We start from the raw sequence: 13,598 nt of genomic DNA, 5'->3' as shown, positions 1-13,598 counted from the left end.
TTAACAAAATTGATCGTTTGTGTAAGTTTTGATGATGTTATTTTATTTTAAATTCATGTATTATGCTAATGTATTAATAATTTTCGGTATTTAGATGATTGTTGTTTTATTATGCATAAAATTTCTCTCATTAATTAAATTTTATTGTTCCTTCATATAAATAAATGTTTAAAGCATCACGTGTCATTATTAACGTACAACGTACGTTCATAGATACTAGTAAATATATAAATGAAAAAATGAAACGTTTTCCTTTAGTAAAAAGAAGAAGACTTGTACGTGAAGTATAAGAAAGAAAAAGAAATACAGCCATGTGACTAATTCGATACTTTCCTAAAAGTAAAACGATAGCTATTCTCCTAATCCTCCTTGGAAACAATTTATGTTGCACCTCCATATAAATATTGTATCCACCAGCTTACAATTTTGCAAACCATAGTTTGTATATCAATTTGCTCTTTCTTGTTTTGCTTCAATATAATGAGGAGCAGCCATCGTTTGTTTCTCTTGGTATTACTCTTTACTTGTATTGTTGATCAATTCATGTTGTTCCGCCTTTCACCGAGGCGAAAGAAACCGTTGGTCCTTTTAATTCCATATATAGTTTTGGTGATGGCGACTCTTCTTCATCATCAGCTCATTGTTTACCCTAAAAATTGAGTAACAATTAAACTTATATTGTGGTTTTAAGGATATATGATTTGAACCAGCACCAATTGATAAACAACGAATTAAATAGATAAATTGGACAATAAAATAAATCAAATCGGTACGCAAACAATACCTCAACCTCGATTCGAGATAGTTTCGAGGTTAGTTAATAAGAACAATGGAGGATGGAACAAACAGCGATGAACAGTAAGTAAAACAAAGAAAGCAGCGTATATGTATATTTTTATCAGTGAATAATCATTGTTTTTTTGGTCTACAAGTGAATGAGATCCTTATTTATATAATAGAGGAATCCTAAATAAGGTACAACTCTAATAACGAAAATAGATCCCATGATCGGCACTAATAACCGCTTTGATTTGATCTGTTCCGAGATTTCCGTCGTGATCTTCGACCGATTATTGACATCTCGTCATTTTGTTATTGCGCCTTACTCGAAGTCAGTCATGCTTGATCTCGATTGTTGCTGGCCTCGATTTCAATAAACACTTCGATCTCCAGGCTTGATGTTCTATCTTCGAGCTCGAGCCCGATCTCTTATGAGGTTACCTTCGAGGCACCTCCCCTGCCACCGATCGCCCGATTTCGACAGTATACAATCATGTTGCTGCAACCCTCAGTTTGTCTTCTCCGCAACCATACACCCAACGAGGCACTGAGTTCTTCGAGTCTGGCCTGAGTTTTGCGACGCCCGGAGCAACCATCATGAAACCCTTTTTCCTCCTCAAGAATGGCATCCCACCACCTCCACAATCACATGACCTATCTCAGATTTCTACTTTCATGAAGTTCTTCTATGAAGACCGCTTCTCTTTTCATGACTGCGGCAAAAACAATAAGGCTCTTCAGAAGGCGCTCATCTTTATGGATCAACCCGGTGTCAATGACCACAAGCATGCTTTCTTACATGGAAAATCTATTTCAGACGCGTCCCATCTCGTGCCTGAAGTGGTGGAGACAATTAAGAATTCAATAGAAAGACTGATCAACGAAGCTGGAGCCAAAACTCTCATGGTTTCTAAAATTCTACCCATTGGCTGCTTTCCTGGTTTTAGGTCTTTGTTTCCCTAGGGCGATTCAATTGGAAAAAACATATGCCACCAAGGACTTAATATGTTTTCGAAGCTTCACAATGATCACTTGTGGCAAGCAATTATGGAGCTGCGTTTGAAATACCCTAAAGTTCACATCATATAATGCAGATTACTACAAAGCATTACTATTGAATCAGGCATGGCCTTTTCTAATGACTTCCTAGGCCTTCTGTACCAGCGGAAAGCAAGACACAGAGTTCTAAACAATGCCCCATTTGCAAAGTATGGAATAAAAATTCGACCCCAATATGGATAATACGGTCCCGGCAACTTTAGCAGAGTGAAGAAAAGGCCAAATGGCCAATGGCAATCAAATGCAAAGGAACTTCTGCATTCTATCATTCTAAACAGAGCAGAAACATGTCAGAATACAACCAGAATTCATTCATGTTATTTTCTTCTTGGACAAAGAAGCAGATCAATTCTAGACATGTAGCACAAACTTCTGTCCACAACTGCAAAAAGCCAAACAGAGACAAGTTGAATTTGGGGGAAAAAAAGAAACAAGGATAGGAAAACAGAATAACATAGAGATGGTAGAGTCCCTTATTGTAGAAAATAATTGCAAACTTTTCATCTATCTCGTTTCCAAGTTTTAGCAACTAGGAGGCAATGACACTCCAGAGGCAATCAAATAGATGAACTAATTTTTCCTTGAGAAATTATCTAATAGGTGCACTTAATTGGTAATGCTGGATATATTATTTACATGGAACAAAACTGTATCGGCAACATGGAATTTAAGTATCGACAGCCTTCTGCTAGAATTTCATGAACTATGTAAAGCAAAAAAGATCACCTTGAGATATGGAGATGACTCCATAGCTGCGGACTTTAAGATGCCAGCAATAGCAACACCAAAAAGAAAAGGAAACAGGGTGATATAAAGCTTCCTTTCATGTGCACAGTAAGACAACTCAATGATTGAGGTAACTACAAGCACTGGTACATACAAGTATTTGGTAACTGTCAAAACAATGTCAAGATTAAGTTGAACGAAATTGTCCAGTGCTCTATTCCAAGGGAAACAACTCTTCACAGGTGTAGGAGTGTTGTCCCACAATTTCCTTGTCCGGTCTATTATGTTCTCCAAGTTAAATTTGTGAGGTTCATCAGATTGTCCAGCTGCTACGTTCATATTGCAGGCTATTCTAGGTCTTGCAATTGGACGTGTCCCGTATGATCTGGTGCTCAAAATGCACATATTAGACTTGGTCAACTGTCGTGCCAAGATAGAAGGCGACTGTCATCCAGATTGAGTGAATAACAGGAGAAAAGAAGCAAGCCAGGAAAAATTGAATAACAACAATAAACTTAGAGCAATAAAAACAAGAGAAAGAACCAAAACAACGACAACAGAAAAATAAACAACAATAGTAGTAATAGTAGACTATTAGTGGACACTGGACAACAAACAGTCACTAAATGGAGGACTACAAACATTCTGAAATTGGTTTGTCAAACCAAAAAGGAACTAAATTAAATGTATCTTCCCATTTAGATGTAAAATATGGAATGAATACAGTAGCTTGGTTTCAATACAAATAACATAGGGACAGATGACTAAAATAAGATCAAACGTCAGAAAATAGATGAATTAAATAAGAGGGTGTTTGGAGTGTTTATAAGCCTATAGTTGGTCACACCGGCTTATAAGTATTTTATGGCTTATCTACGCGTTTGGTAAATATCCAAAATAAGCTAAAATCAGTCATATGTCATAAGTTGGTCACCCCTAACTTATGGCTTTTCAGCTTATAAGCACTTTTTAGTTTGACCAAGGCTTTTACTAATTTATCCTTAGTAATATTTTAATTCGCAAAAATATTTTTCCAAAAATAAATTTTCTAACTTTCTCTTTATTCCATATTAGTAATTCATCATTTTCTTTACAAATAAACTTATTAATTTATAGTAATCTTTTGTAAAGTTTTAAGGGTATTTTAGTCATTTTAACAAAAAAATAGTTTATCAGCACTTTTACACCAAACACATCAACTGCTAATTATTAGTTTCAGCACGTCTATTCAAACACATAAATGTTTATTTAAAAAATCAGTTTCAGCTGTTAAAAATACTTTAGCACTTCACGCTTATCAGATATTTACAATCAGTTAATTCAAACGGGCTCTAAGTCTCCCGGTGGTAAACTCAACATGGATATGAGAATATTGGGGTTAATTTTACTGATGGTCATTGAACTATCTTTCAATTTCACTAAAGTCATATAACTATTTTTTGTCACTTAAAAGTAACTAAACTTTATCATTGTCACTTAAAAGTCATTTTGCCTCAAACCCCTACCATAAATATGATGTGGCATTAAATTTTATGATAAAAATTCAAAAATAAATGTCACATAAGCTAATATGGGTCATACCCATTTTAGATCCATTTATCCTTTAATGTGATTTGATCTATAATCCAAATGAATTTCGATAAAAAAATATATTAATTCCACATTAGTTTAAAATGATTATCCTATACTACAAAATTTTGCTTTTTCAGTCACATCACATTCATAATTATTCTATACTAAAATAATCTATGCTAAAAAATTCGTATCTTGTTTGTATGCCCCATCTGAGTCATTGTATAACTCTACTGAAGCTAAAATAGTATTGTATACAATAGTATTTTAAAATGACTCGGATGGGGCATACAAACAAAATAAGAATTTTCTAGCATAATTATTTTAGTATAGAATAATTATGAATGACTCGGATGGGGCATACAAACAAAATAAGAATGTTTTAGCATAGATTATTTTAGTATAGAATAATTATGAATGTGATGTGACAGAAAAGGCCAAACTTTGTAGTATAGGATAATCATTTTAAACTAATGTGGAATTAATATATTTTTTTATCGAAATTCATTTGGATTATGGATCAAATCACATTAAAGGATAAATGGATCTAAAATGGGTATGACCCAAATTAGCTTATGTGGCATTTATTTTTGGATTTTTATCATAAAATTTAATGTCACGTCATATTTATGGTAGGGGTTTGAGGCAAAATGACTTTTAAGTGACAATGATAAAGTTTAGTTACTTTTAAGTGATAAAAAATAGTTATATGACTTTATTGAAATTGAAAGATAGTTCAATGACATCAGTGAAACTAGCCCAAGAATATTGCAGGCAAACTTTACATGGCAAATATACGAGAGTTCAGCTTATCAACCTCCATCCATCAAAGAGCAATTAAAATACATTTCCCTTTTTATCTCTTGCAAAGAAATACAAAAAAGTAAAAAATAAAAAAAATCAAAAATCCCCTTTCAGCAAAAAAAACAGATTAACCTATCATCAATGCTGCTTTCGAGATATTTGAAACTTGAGCTTTCCGTTGTATGATCATTTGCCAAAGTCGTGCTATTTTGTCAAGGTGGTGCTATCTAGTAAAGCAAAAATTAGATTTTTCACTCCTATTACTACAGCAATACTAACAAAGAGTAACTCCAACAGACACTAAAAAATTTCACCGGACATCAATGTTCCACTAATTGTCTAGCATCCACTACTTTAAACATAGAGTCATATCCATGATTAAATATTCAAGAAACACAAATGTACGAGCTAAGCAATCAAAAAAAGCTAACTTTATTAGTGCGTGTAATTCTAAACTTATGTACGCAGCAGAAAACGAACTGTTGAGAAATAAAAGTCTCTTTATGTGATGTGGGTCGCCTGAAAGCCATTGGTGGCCGGAGAATAAGTTTGAGAAACATCATAGCAGGGAACTAAGGTTGTGCAGATACACTCGAAAACTGTGTATAAGAAACTGCCATTTTTAAACTACTTTCAGAAACGCCATGAAAGATAAAGGTCTTTTTAGGCATGAAATTGAGGGGTTTAAGGGGTGTTTCTTGGAACTTGAAAGAGTGGAGTCGGATCCGGGAAAACCCACTGCAGCGAATTTGGTTAAATGGGTCGTCTATCTATTTATGGGAAGTATATTATTGAAACTGAAAAATACAAAAAGTCGTGAAATTTTTCTAGTTTACAAAAAATGCGATATAAAAAAGTATTCAAAAATTATACACGCCCAGTGGGACTCGAACCCACAATCGCTTGATTAGAAGTCAAGCGCCTTATCCATTAGGCCATGGGCGCTGCTGTTGTCATAGTTGCTCGATAACTCTATTTATAAATCGATTGAATGCTTCTCCTGTTCCAACAAAACCTTGACTTCTAAGAAGATTTTTAGGAGATTATATATTTTTTATTATGTTATATACAGGGGTGTGCAAATAGAACCAATAAATCGAAAAGTCAAATCGAGACTTATATTATCAAGAGAAAATATTTACTAAGCAAAAACAGAAACCCTCCTAAAGCTGGACAGATGCCCCAACTTTAGCATCAACTTTACTGTTCAAACACCAAACATAATAGACACTATAAACTTCTTGGGGCCACTAATTGCTAGTGCTACTCTTCAGCATTCAATAAATTATTTTCTCTCCTTAGCATTGTTAATTATTTTCTTTTAACCTTTTTAAAAGTCTACATACTATAAATCAAGATGTGTATCTCAATATGTTGCGGCTAGTTTGCTATATTGGTACAATACCTCTCCAATTTGACCTTTCTGGATATGTATTCAGTTCCTCATTGCTATCTGTTTTATAACCATTTACAAAAATAGTTTTACAAAATTCCACAAAGACAGGTGTTTCTCTTTGAATATATAGCAACATGTTGGTCAAAACTGAATTCTATGACATATGACATCTTTAACTCCTTTGATCACCAAGAATGAAATATCCTCCAAGCTTTGACGAGAACCATATATAAATCGCGCTCTGCTTTCTGTAAGCAATGAAAAAGAAACGATATCGTCCAACTAATGGACACTGCAGTAAAAGCAACTGCTGAAAGAGCCAATCTTGAAATACTTCTGAAAAGGGAAGAGTTTTTTTGAAGTTCTTCGACGACCTTCTGTTATTGCACGTCTCATCGTTTGAGCCTTCAACTGAGAAAGTCTAAGCTTGTTCATAATCTTATCCATAGATGCTGACCTCCTCTTTGCTAGTTTCATCTGAGATCCAAAATAGAAGAAGTTGAGTCAGTTTTGCACTATTCAAAGACAAGTAGGAATCTGTAGATAGACAATTATGCATCAGAAGTTCCGAGAGACCTCAAGCTTCTGGATTGCTGCTTCAGCTTTAGCCTTCTGCAAGTTCTCCCAAGCTGTAATCCTGGCTTCCTCTCTTTGCTGCCTGCAAATACAGGAATAAAGAAACATCAATGTACTGCTTCCATGTATATCCCAACTTCATCTACTACAACAGCGAAGTCATAAAACTATTTTTTTTGTCACATTAGCCTGTAAGAGTAAAGTCATGAATTTACTGTCATAGTTGATAGCTTCATTACTTTACGATTATAGGGAGTTCAGCTACTTTAATGCGACAACAAAATAGTTTTGTGACTTTACTGTTCTAGACTTCTAGTTTGTAAAATTCAGTGACCATACCATAATATATTAGAGTAGGAAGACAATATACAGAGCTTTTTGTTATTTTGAAATATAGGTATCAGCAAGAATATGCGTTACTCCATCTTATATATAGGCTAGCTGTCTAAACTGTTTGATAAACTTGCAAAAAGAGTAAATTAACATTAAGGATGTGCTGGTTGTCATTTCCTGAAGTCAGGATGGATACATTTTACACGATGTAAGTATCAAAAGCATGAAATGACAGCATACTTTGACATGCTCCTTGCTGCATCCGTAACATCCCACCGCGAATTTGAGTCACTCGCATCTTTTAAGTCTTTCCTCGTTCTCCTTACCCCGTTTTCCTGAGATTGTCCGGATATGGGGGTTCCTTTGTCTACCTGTACATCTCTAATCTCAATTTTAGCAGAATGCTGATTATTTGGTTCCTCTACGGAAAGGATTGAAGGCGATCTTCTTTTGGGAGAGGAATGTGTACTTCCATCCGGGCTCATTTGCGTTGCCATGTCTCTACGTGAAACTACACAGGAAATAGCATCTGTTTCGTTGGTGCCATCATGTTTATCATCTGGCAATTATATTCCATCAGCAAAAACAGATTAATGCATTATACTTTACCAAGAATACATTTTTCTTTCAATATATACTTTGGTCTAGGTGATTGCACAATACAATTTAAATTGAATAATGGCAGTTTACTTGTAAAAAGAAGAATACCTACATGACTTGTTCAAATAGTGGAAATCAGGAGGGCTGCGCGTGCGGTGTTAAGAAGCATGAGTAACTGCTACAAGGTCCTATTTCGAAAAAGGATGAAGACTACTAGACATATTATTTTGTCTAAATGCCTAAATTAACCTGACTTGAAATCTCTGTAGATGGAGATAGCACATTATCTGTAGGCTTACATACACTGTTTTAGCCAAATCAGCTCTTGGGAAACTTCAACTTTCCCCCTACCCGTTTTTCTTTTTGACAATTAATTTAAAACGACTTCCTTCTTTGATACCATACAATTTCCAATTCATATCTACTTATATTTTGCATTCAAATGACATGGTATTATCTCTTGCTAGCACACTCTGACAGGTGTTCCTTATCTTTGATTAAGCTGATGCATCAAATGAATTTTGTATCAAAGCAAGGAAGCATTCCCGCTAGTTAGAAGATCCATAGGTCACAGACTAAGTGCCTAATAACAATTCTTAAGTACACGAAGTTCTAATTCCTCGTGTTAAGATATGATCTGAAGACCAGATGCAAGCTTCACCAAGAACCATATACCCTCAAATGCTTAGTATAAGTCAGGTAAAACTATACAATCTTACCCTCGTACAGAGACCATAGAACCATTGAGGTTCTTGTGCTGATAACACTGAGGGAAGATATTGATGGTGCTACTTGATAAACAATGGAAAATCAAACAGTCTTAGTAGTAGAATTATGGTATAAAATGATGCATTAACATATAATTGGAGATGAATGTTTTAATATGGCAACAGACCAGTACTGAAAATTGGGATATGAACCAGAAGAAAGTAGCACAATATATGCAAAGAGGAGGAAAATCATACCTTCGGAGCTTGGTAAAGAAGATTCAGTAAAAAAGTCTGATAGACCAGGAGCAGTGCTTGCTCGAGCCATGCCATTCTCACCATATAAAGCACTAGATCTTGCACTAGTGCCCGGACCATAATGAATGGATAAACCATCAGGCACCAGTACACCTGTTGTAAATGGTGAATTTGCTATAAAATTACTTGTACTTCCACCTTCTTGGACTGGGACAGAGGGTGAAAAGTGAGACCCCAGAGGTCCACTCTTTGACTTAGGCTGCCTCGGGGATAGCACGGTTGAAGTTTTGGGAATACCATGACCTGATACTGGACTAGTAATCCACCTTTCTGCGTCATCCCATTTAGAAGGCAATGCCCTTCCACTATTGAATGGCATCAATGCAGTAGCACTAATATGCCTCCTGCTGCTGTTGTTTGGCACTGGTACTCGCTCGGAACTCCAGCCTTTCTGAAATCCTTCGAAATGGTTATCTCCATATTCTGGTGTTGATGGACTAGTATACGTACCTGAATTCCTCAATGAAGTATTGTGTTTCCTCATGATGTTTAATTATGGTAAAGTGCAGGCCACATTATAGCTCCCCTACTTATCTGAATCTTGGACTTGTCTTCCTGTCCAGGTGGATGAGACATTTCAAGTAGTATGAAATAATAAACCATCAGACCTAATATTATTTTGAAAAAGTTTTACAGCGTTCTAGAGTCCAACCTGTGCAGTTCCATAAAATATTCAGATAATAAACCACACCACTAAACCTAACTAATTTGAAAAAATTTAAAGGGTTTGTGTCCAACATTAAGACAGAGACATTAATTCAAAGTTACACCTATATGCCCAAAATTAAACCATATGCCCTACTTTTATCTTCGTGGAAAGTAAAGCAGTTGCCTCCTAGGGTAGGGGTAAGGCTGCGTACATCTTATCCTTCCCAGACCCCACTTGTGGGAAACTAATGGGTTTGTTGTTGTTGGAAAGTAAAGCAGTTCTGTGGAAATAAAGATACTAAGCTAAGCGCATGGTCTCTGGAGTTGTGGTCATTATTTTTGTAGTCCAGAGAACTTATAGTCCACAGTCAGTACTCTAAAAGCCAGGACCACTGAAAGGGTGAAGGGCCAATTACTGCAAATACAACAAACAACAACTACACTTCAATTCCAAGCAAGTAACCAAGTTGGCATGGGCTATAAGAATTATCATAATTGTCCAATATTAAACTAAATACAAATAACAAGTAGTACTAGAAGTTCTCTATAAACAGGTATACAAATTTCTAGACTAAAAGATTCCTAGAAAACACAGGACCTAAAGTATACGAATTAACATGACTGGATACAAACTAATTGGTATCCTGATAATTGTAAGCAAGCTCACACAGCCGGAGTTCAGGCAAATTACTGCAACTACCGAATCAAATTAATCATTAGATTCCCCTGAAATCCACAAAACCTTACGCAAATTCAAGCCCCTTAAATCCAAAGCGGCCCCCTCCCACCCCCCAAAAGAACAAAAGGTTAAAAGATTCAGGCAGAAAGATAAATGATTATTCTTCTATTTCTGAACTGCCTAATATATACAGTCAAAGTGAAAAAGTACATCATTGGACAAGTAAGAGAAAAAGGGAGCCGGAGCAGGATATTAAAAGCACAAAAGCGTCATCCCTTTTTAGCAAAAGCGAAGCTTACCCTTCATTAATGCAGAGAGTGGAGCTAGTTGATCTATAGTTAATACAACTCAGGTGAATCTTTGGCTGCAAATGAGGTATAGGTAGTGAATTCTGGAAAATTTGTTTAATTCCAAGAAAGGGAAAAAAAAAGAAAAAAGAATAAAGAAATGGAAGTAAGGTTCTCCTGATGTGAAAGCAATCAAGAATTGAAAATTGTAGATTGCAGTGGTGGGCGGTTCAAAGATGATAGCGAGACGTTTGACAAAATCAAAATGTCCCTCTCTTTCTCCGAGTTCTAAAGAAGAAAGAGTGGAGTAACTGTTAGAGATTTTTCTGACTCAGCTTAGAAACGTAAGCACTTAATAATTACTGCGAAGCTTTAACTAGACTAGATGTAGATTTTGTTTTTGACCAAATTTATCAGAGGCTGACAAGAATAGAAAGAGACAAGGGAGGGGTAAAGATGGCAAAAACAAATGTCCGAAACGAATGGGCAAACCCACGTGATTAAGCCGCTTAAAGTACGGCATTCACTTTTTGGAGCATTCCCCCTAATTCCATGTATTTTCCCCCCTCCATTATTTTCCCCTTTCTCTTTTGGGTAAATACATAAGGAACCCTTGAACTATGACCTTTTTTTCAACGGAAAAGGACCAAAATACCCTTGAACTATTTGAAATAGCTCAAAAATGCCTTTCGTTTTTTTTTTTTGGTATCAAAAATATCCTGTCATCTGTATATTTTGGACCACAAATGCCATTAAACCGTTAGTTTTGCCATTGAATGTGGCATGGCGGTCCAACTAGGCTAGATTTACTTACATGGTCATCCACCTAAGCATCCAACATGACAAAATTATTTTTTCAGAAAAATTATTTTTCCGGAAAATTTTTTAAAATATAAAATTAACACTTATTCCGAAAAAAGTAAAATAGTCCCGAAAAATTATTTATTTTCGATTTTTAAAAAAAAAACAAAATCAACACTTATTCCGAAAAAAGTAAAAAAATTCCGGAAAAGTTATTTATTTCGAAAATTTTTATTAAAATACAAAATCAACAATTATTTCGAAAAAAGTAAAAAAATTTCGAAAAAATTATTTATTTCGAAAATTTTTATTAAAATACAAAAGCAGCACTTATTCCGAAAAAGTAAAAAAAATCAGGAAAAATATTTTTTCTGAAATTTTTTATACTTTTTTTCGAAAATAAGTGTTGATTTTGTATTTTGAAAAAAAGTCCGGAAAAATAATTTTTCTGAAAAAATAATTTTGCCATGTTGGATTGCTTAGGTGGATGGCTATGTAAGCAAATCTAGCCCAGTTGGACTGCTATGTCACCTTCAATGGCAAGACTAACGGTTTAAGGGCATTTGTGATCCAAAATATAGACGGCAGGGATATTTTTGGTACCAAAAACAAGCGAAGGGCATTTTTGAGCTATTTCAAATAGTTCAAGGGCATTTTTTGCCCTTTTCTGCTTTTCCAAGACACTAAAACTTGGAAAAAGATCCAGTCAAGTATTATTACGTCAAGTAATAAAATGATCGGAAAAGGGCCAAAACTGCCCTTGAACTATCTGATATAGCTCAAAAATACCCTCTGTTTTTTGTACCAAAAATATCTCTGTCGTCTATATTTTGGACCACAAATGCCCTTAAACTGTTAGTCTTGTAATTGAAGGTGACATCCAACTGGGTTAGATTTGCTTACATGGCCATCCACCTAAGCAATCCAACATGCCAAAATTATTTTTCCGAATTTTTTTTAAAAACACAAAATCAACACTTATTCCGAAAAAAGTAAAAAAAATTCTGGACCGGAAAAAATATTTTTTCGAAATTTGTTTTAAAATACAAAATCAATACTTATTCCGAAAAATATAAAAAAATTCCCGAAAAAATTATTTATTTCCGGAAATTTTTGGAAAATAATTTTTCCAGAATATTTTTTACTTTTTTCAGAATAAGTGTTGATTTTCTATTTTAAAACAATTTTCGGAAAAATAATTTTTTCGAAAAAAATAATTTTGCCATGTTGGATTGCTTAGGTGGATGGCCATTTAAGCAAATCTAACCCAGTTGAACTGTTATGTCACCTTCAATGACAAGACTAAACAGTTTAAGGGTATTTGTGGTCCAAAATATAGACGGCAAGGATATTTTTGGCACTAAAAATAAACGGATGGCATTTTTGAGCTATTTCCGATAGTTCAAGGGCATTTTGGCCCTTTTCCGTAAAATGATTAATGATTGAGATCCATTTCTTTTATACTAATAAAAAAAAACTAAAATAGTAAAAGTTTACCTAACTCTACCGTTAAGAACTAACCCAAGTTTCTCACCTTTTTTTTTTCCTTTTAATACATTAAAATATGTGTCTTACTTTTATCAAAATAAAGCTACAACTGAATTTTATCAAGAAAAGGCAATTAAAGATGGCGGAAATCATCTTCTTGATTTTTTTACCCGCCAAAAGAACCTTTTCTCCTTTGGAAAGATCATACATATCATTAAAAGATATGTATTCATCTTTTACAAGTATCTCATCTTATTTCTTTTCCTAAGAAACCTAAAGGTTTCATTGTTGCCATCGTCAACAACAAACAGTGAATCTCTTGAAATACAAGGTTTTATTCTCTACCTTTTCTTATATTATTAGTTATTTTTTGGTCTTGTTAAATTTAATTATGTTTTTATTTTAAGTTTGATTAATTGATATTTTTCTAATCTAATATTATATGTTTTCATTCATATGCCTCATCTGACAAGCTGCAAATACAAGAAAGTTTCATTATGATTATTTAATTTATGATGATATTAATAAGTTTGTACCTTTTTTTTTTTTTTTTACGTTTGAATCATTGTTGAACTCCATAGTGTTTTAAGTTTGATTTATTTTTTAGTATGGTTGAGAGTTTCGTTACGACTCAAAATCCATTAAAGGTCGTGATGGCGTCGGACACCGTTGTCGGGCAAGCCAAAAATAAATACTTGACTTGGTTCTCATTTTTAATATTTTTGAAATCATATTTCCTTCAATTAAATAGTAAAATATGAAATTTACATAGTAAATAATAATATTTTTAATAATTTCAATACAGGACAACCCATAATCACCCT

The 13,598-nt window shown here is 34.3% G+C and overlaps 2 protein-coding genes and 1 non-coding gene across 5 annotated transcripts; all 3 read right to left on the bottom strand.

The window, feature by feature from the left end:
* Window positions 1-2,104: 2,104 nt before the first annotated feature.
* Window positions 2,105-2,904, bottom strand: LOC108946257 (uncharacterized). The gene is made up of 2 exons (XM_018773039.2): window positions 2,566-2,904; window positions 2,105-2,221 (listed from the first exon to the last, which is right to left on the bottom strand). Exons 1-2 carry the CDS (start codon window positions 2,902-2,904, stop codon window positions 2,105-2,107), a joined length of 456 nt encoding a protein of 151 aa, XP_018628555.2.
* Window positions 2,905-5,813: 2,909 nt separating this feature from the next.
* Window positions 5,814-5,886, bottom strand: TRNAR-UCU (transfer RNA arginine (anticodon UCU)). Its single transcript has one exon. It is a non-coding gene; the product is annotated as a tRNA-Arg (tRNA).
* Window positions 5,887-6,371: 485 nt separating this feature from the next.
* On the bottom strand, window positions 6,372-10,848 carry LOC104102833 (uncharacterized). 3 transcript variants are annotated; one of them, XM_070196127.1, is made up of 5 exons: window positions 10,498-10,848; window positions 8,812-9,934; window positions 7,487-7,805; window positions 6,914-6,995; window positions 6,372-6,814 (listed from the first exon to the last, which is right to left on the bottom strand). In XM_070196127.1, exons 2-5 carry the CDS (start codon window positions 9,353-9,355, stop codon window positions 6,620-6,622), a joined length of 1,140 nt encoding a protein of 379 aa, XP_070052228.1. In that variant the 5' UTR covers window positions 9,356-9,934; window positions 10,498-10,848; the 3' UTR covers window positions 6,372-6,619. The 3 variants fall into 3 exon arrangements, with proteins under 3 accessions (XP_070052228.1, XP_009608966.1, XP_009608965.1); XM_009610671.4 differs by having other exon boundaries at window positions 8,812-9,523; XM_009610670.4 differs by having other exon boundaries at window positions 8,812-9,426.
* Between the last annotated feature and the right edge of the window lie 2,750 nt (window positions 10,849-13,598).

Source organism: Nicotiana tomentosiformis, chromosome 2 (assembly GCF_000390325.3).
Source record: "Nicotiana tomentosiformis chromosome 2, ASM39032v3, whole genome shotgun sequence".
In the NCBI taxonomy this organism is placed as follows: Eukaryota; Viridiplantae; Streptophyta; class Magnoliopsida; order Solanales; family Solanaceae; genus Nicotiana; species Nicotiana tomentosiformis.
The sequence above is the reverse complement of the archived record's forward strand: the minus strand, read 5'-3'. Positions and strand labels throughout refer to the sequence as shown.

Bases quoted from the DNA above. Each gene is read 5' to 3' on its own strand.
- LOC108946257 (XM_018773039.2), bottom strand. From the start codon at position 2,904: ATGAACGTAGCAGCTGGACAATCTGATGAACCTCACAAATTTAACTTG. The intron at 2,222-2,565 runs GTGATCTTTTTT...GGCTTTTTGCAG, and splicing joins AGTCATCTCCATATCTCAAG to TTGTGGACAGAAGTTTGTGC.
- LOC104102833 (XM_070196127.1), bottom strand. From the start codon at position 9,355: ATGAGGAAACACAATACTTCATTGAGGAATTCAGGTACGTATACTAGT. The intron at 6,996-7,486 runs GTATGCTGTCAT...CTGTATTTGCAG, and splicing joins GCAGCAAGGAGCATGTCAAA to GCAGCAAAGAGAGGAAGCCA. The intron at 6,815-6,913 runs GTCTCTCGGAAC...TTTGGATCTCAG, and splicing joins CAGCAATCCAGAAGCTTGAG to ATGAAACTAGCAAAGAGGAG.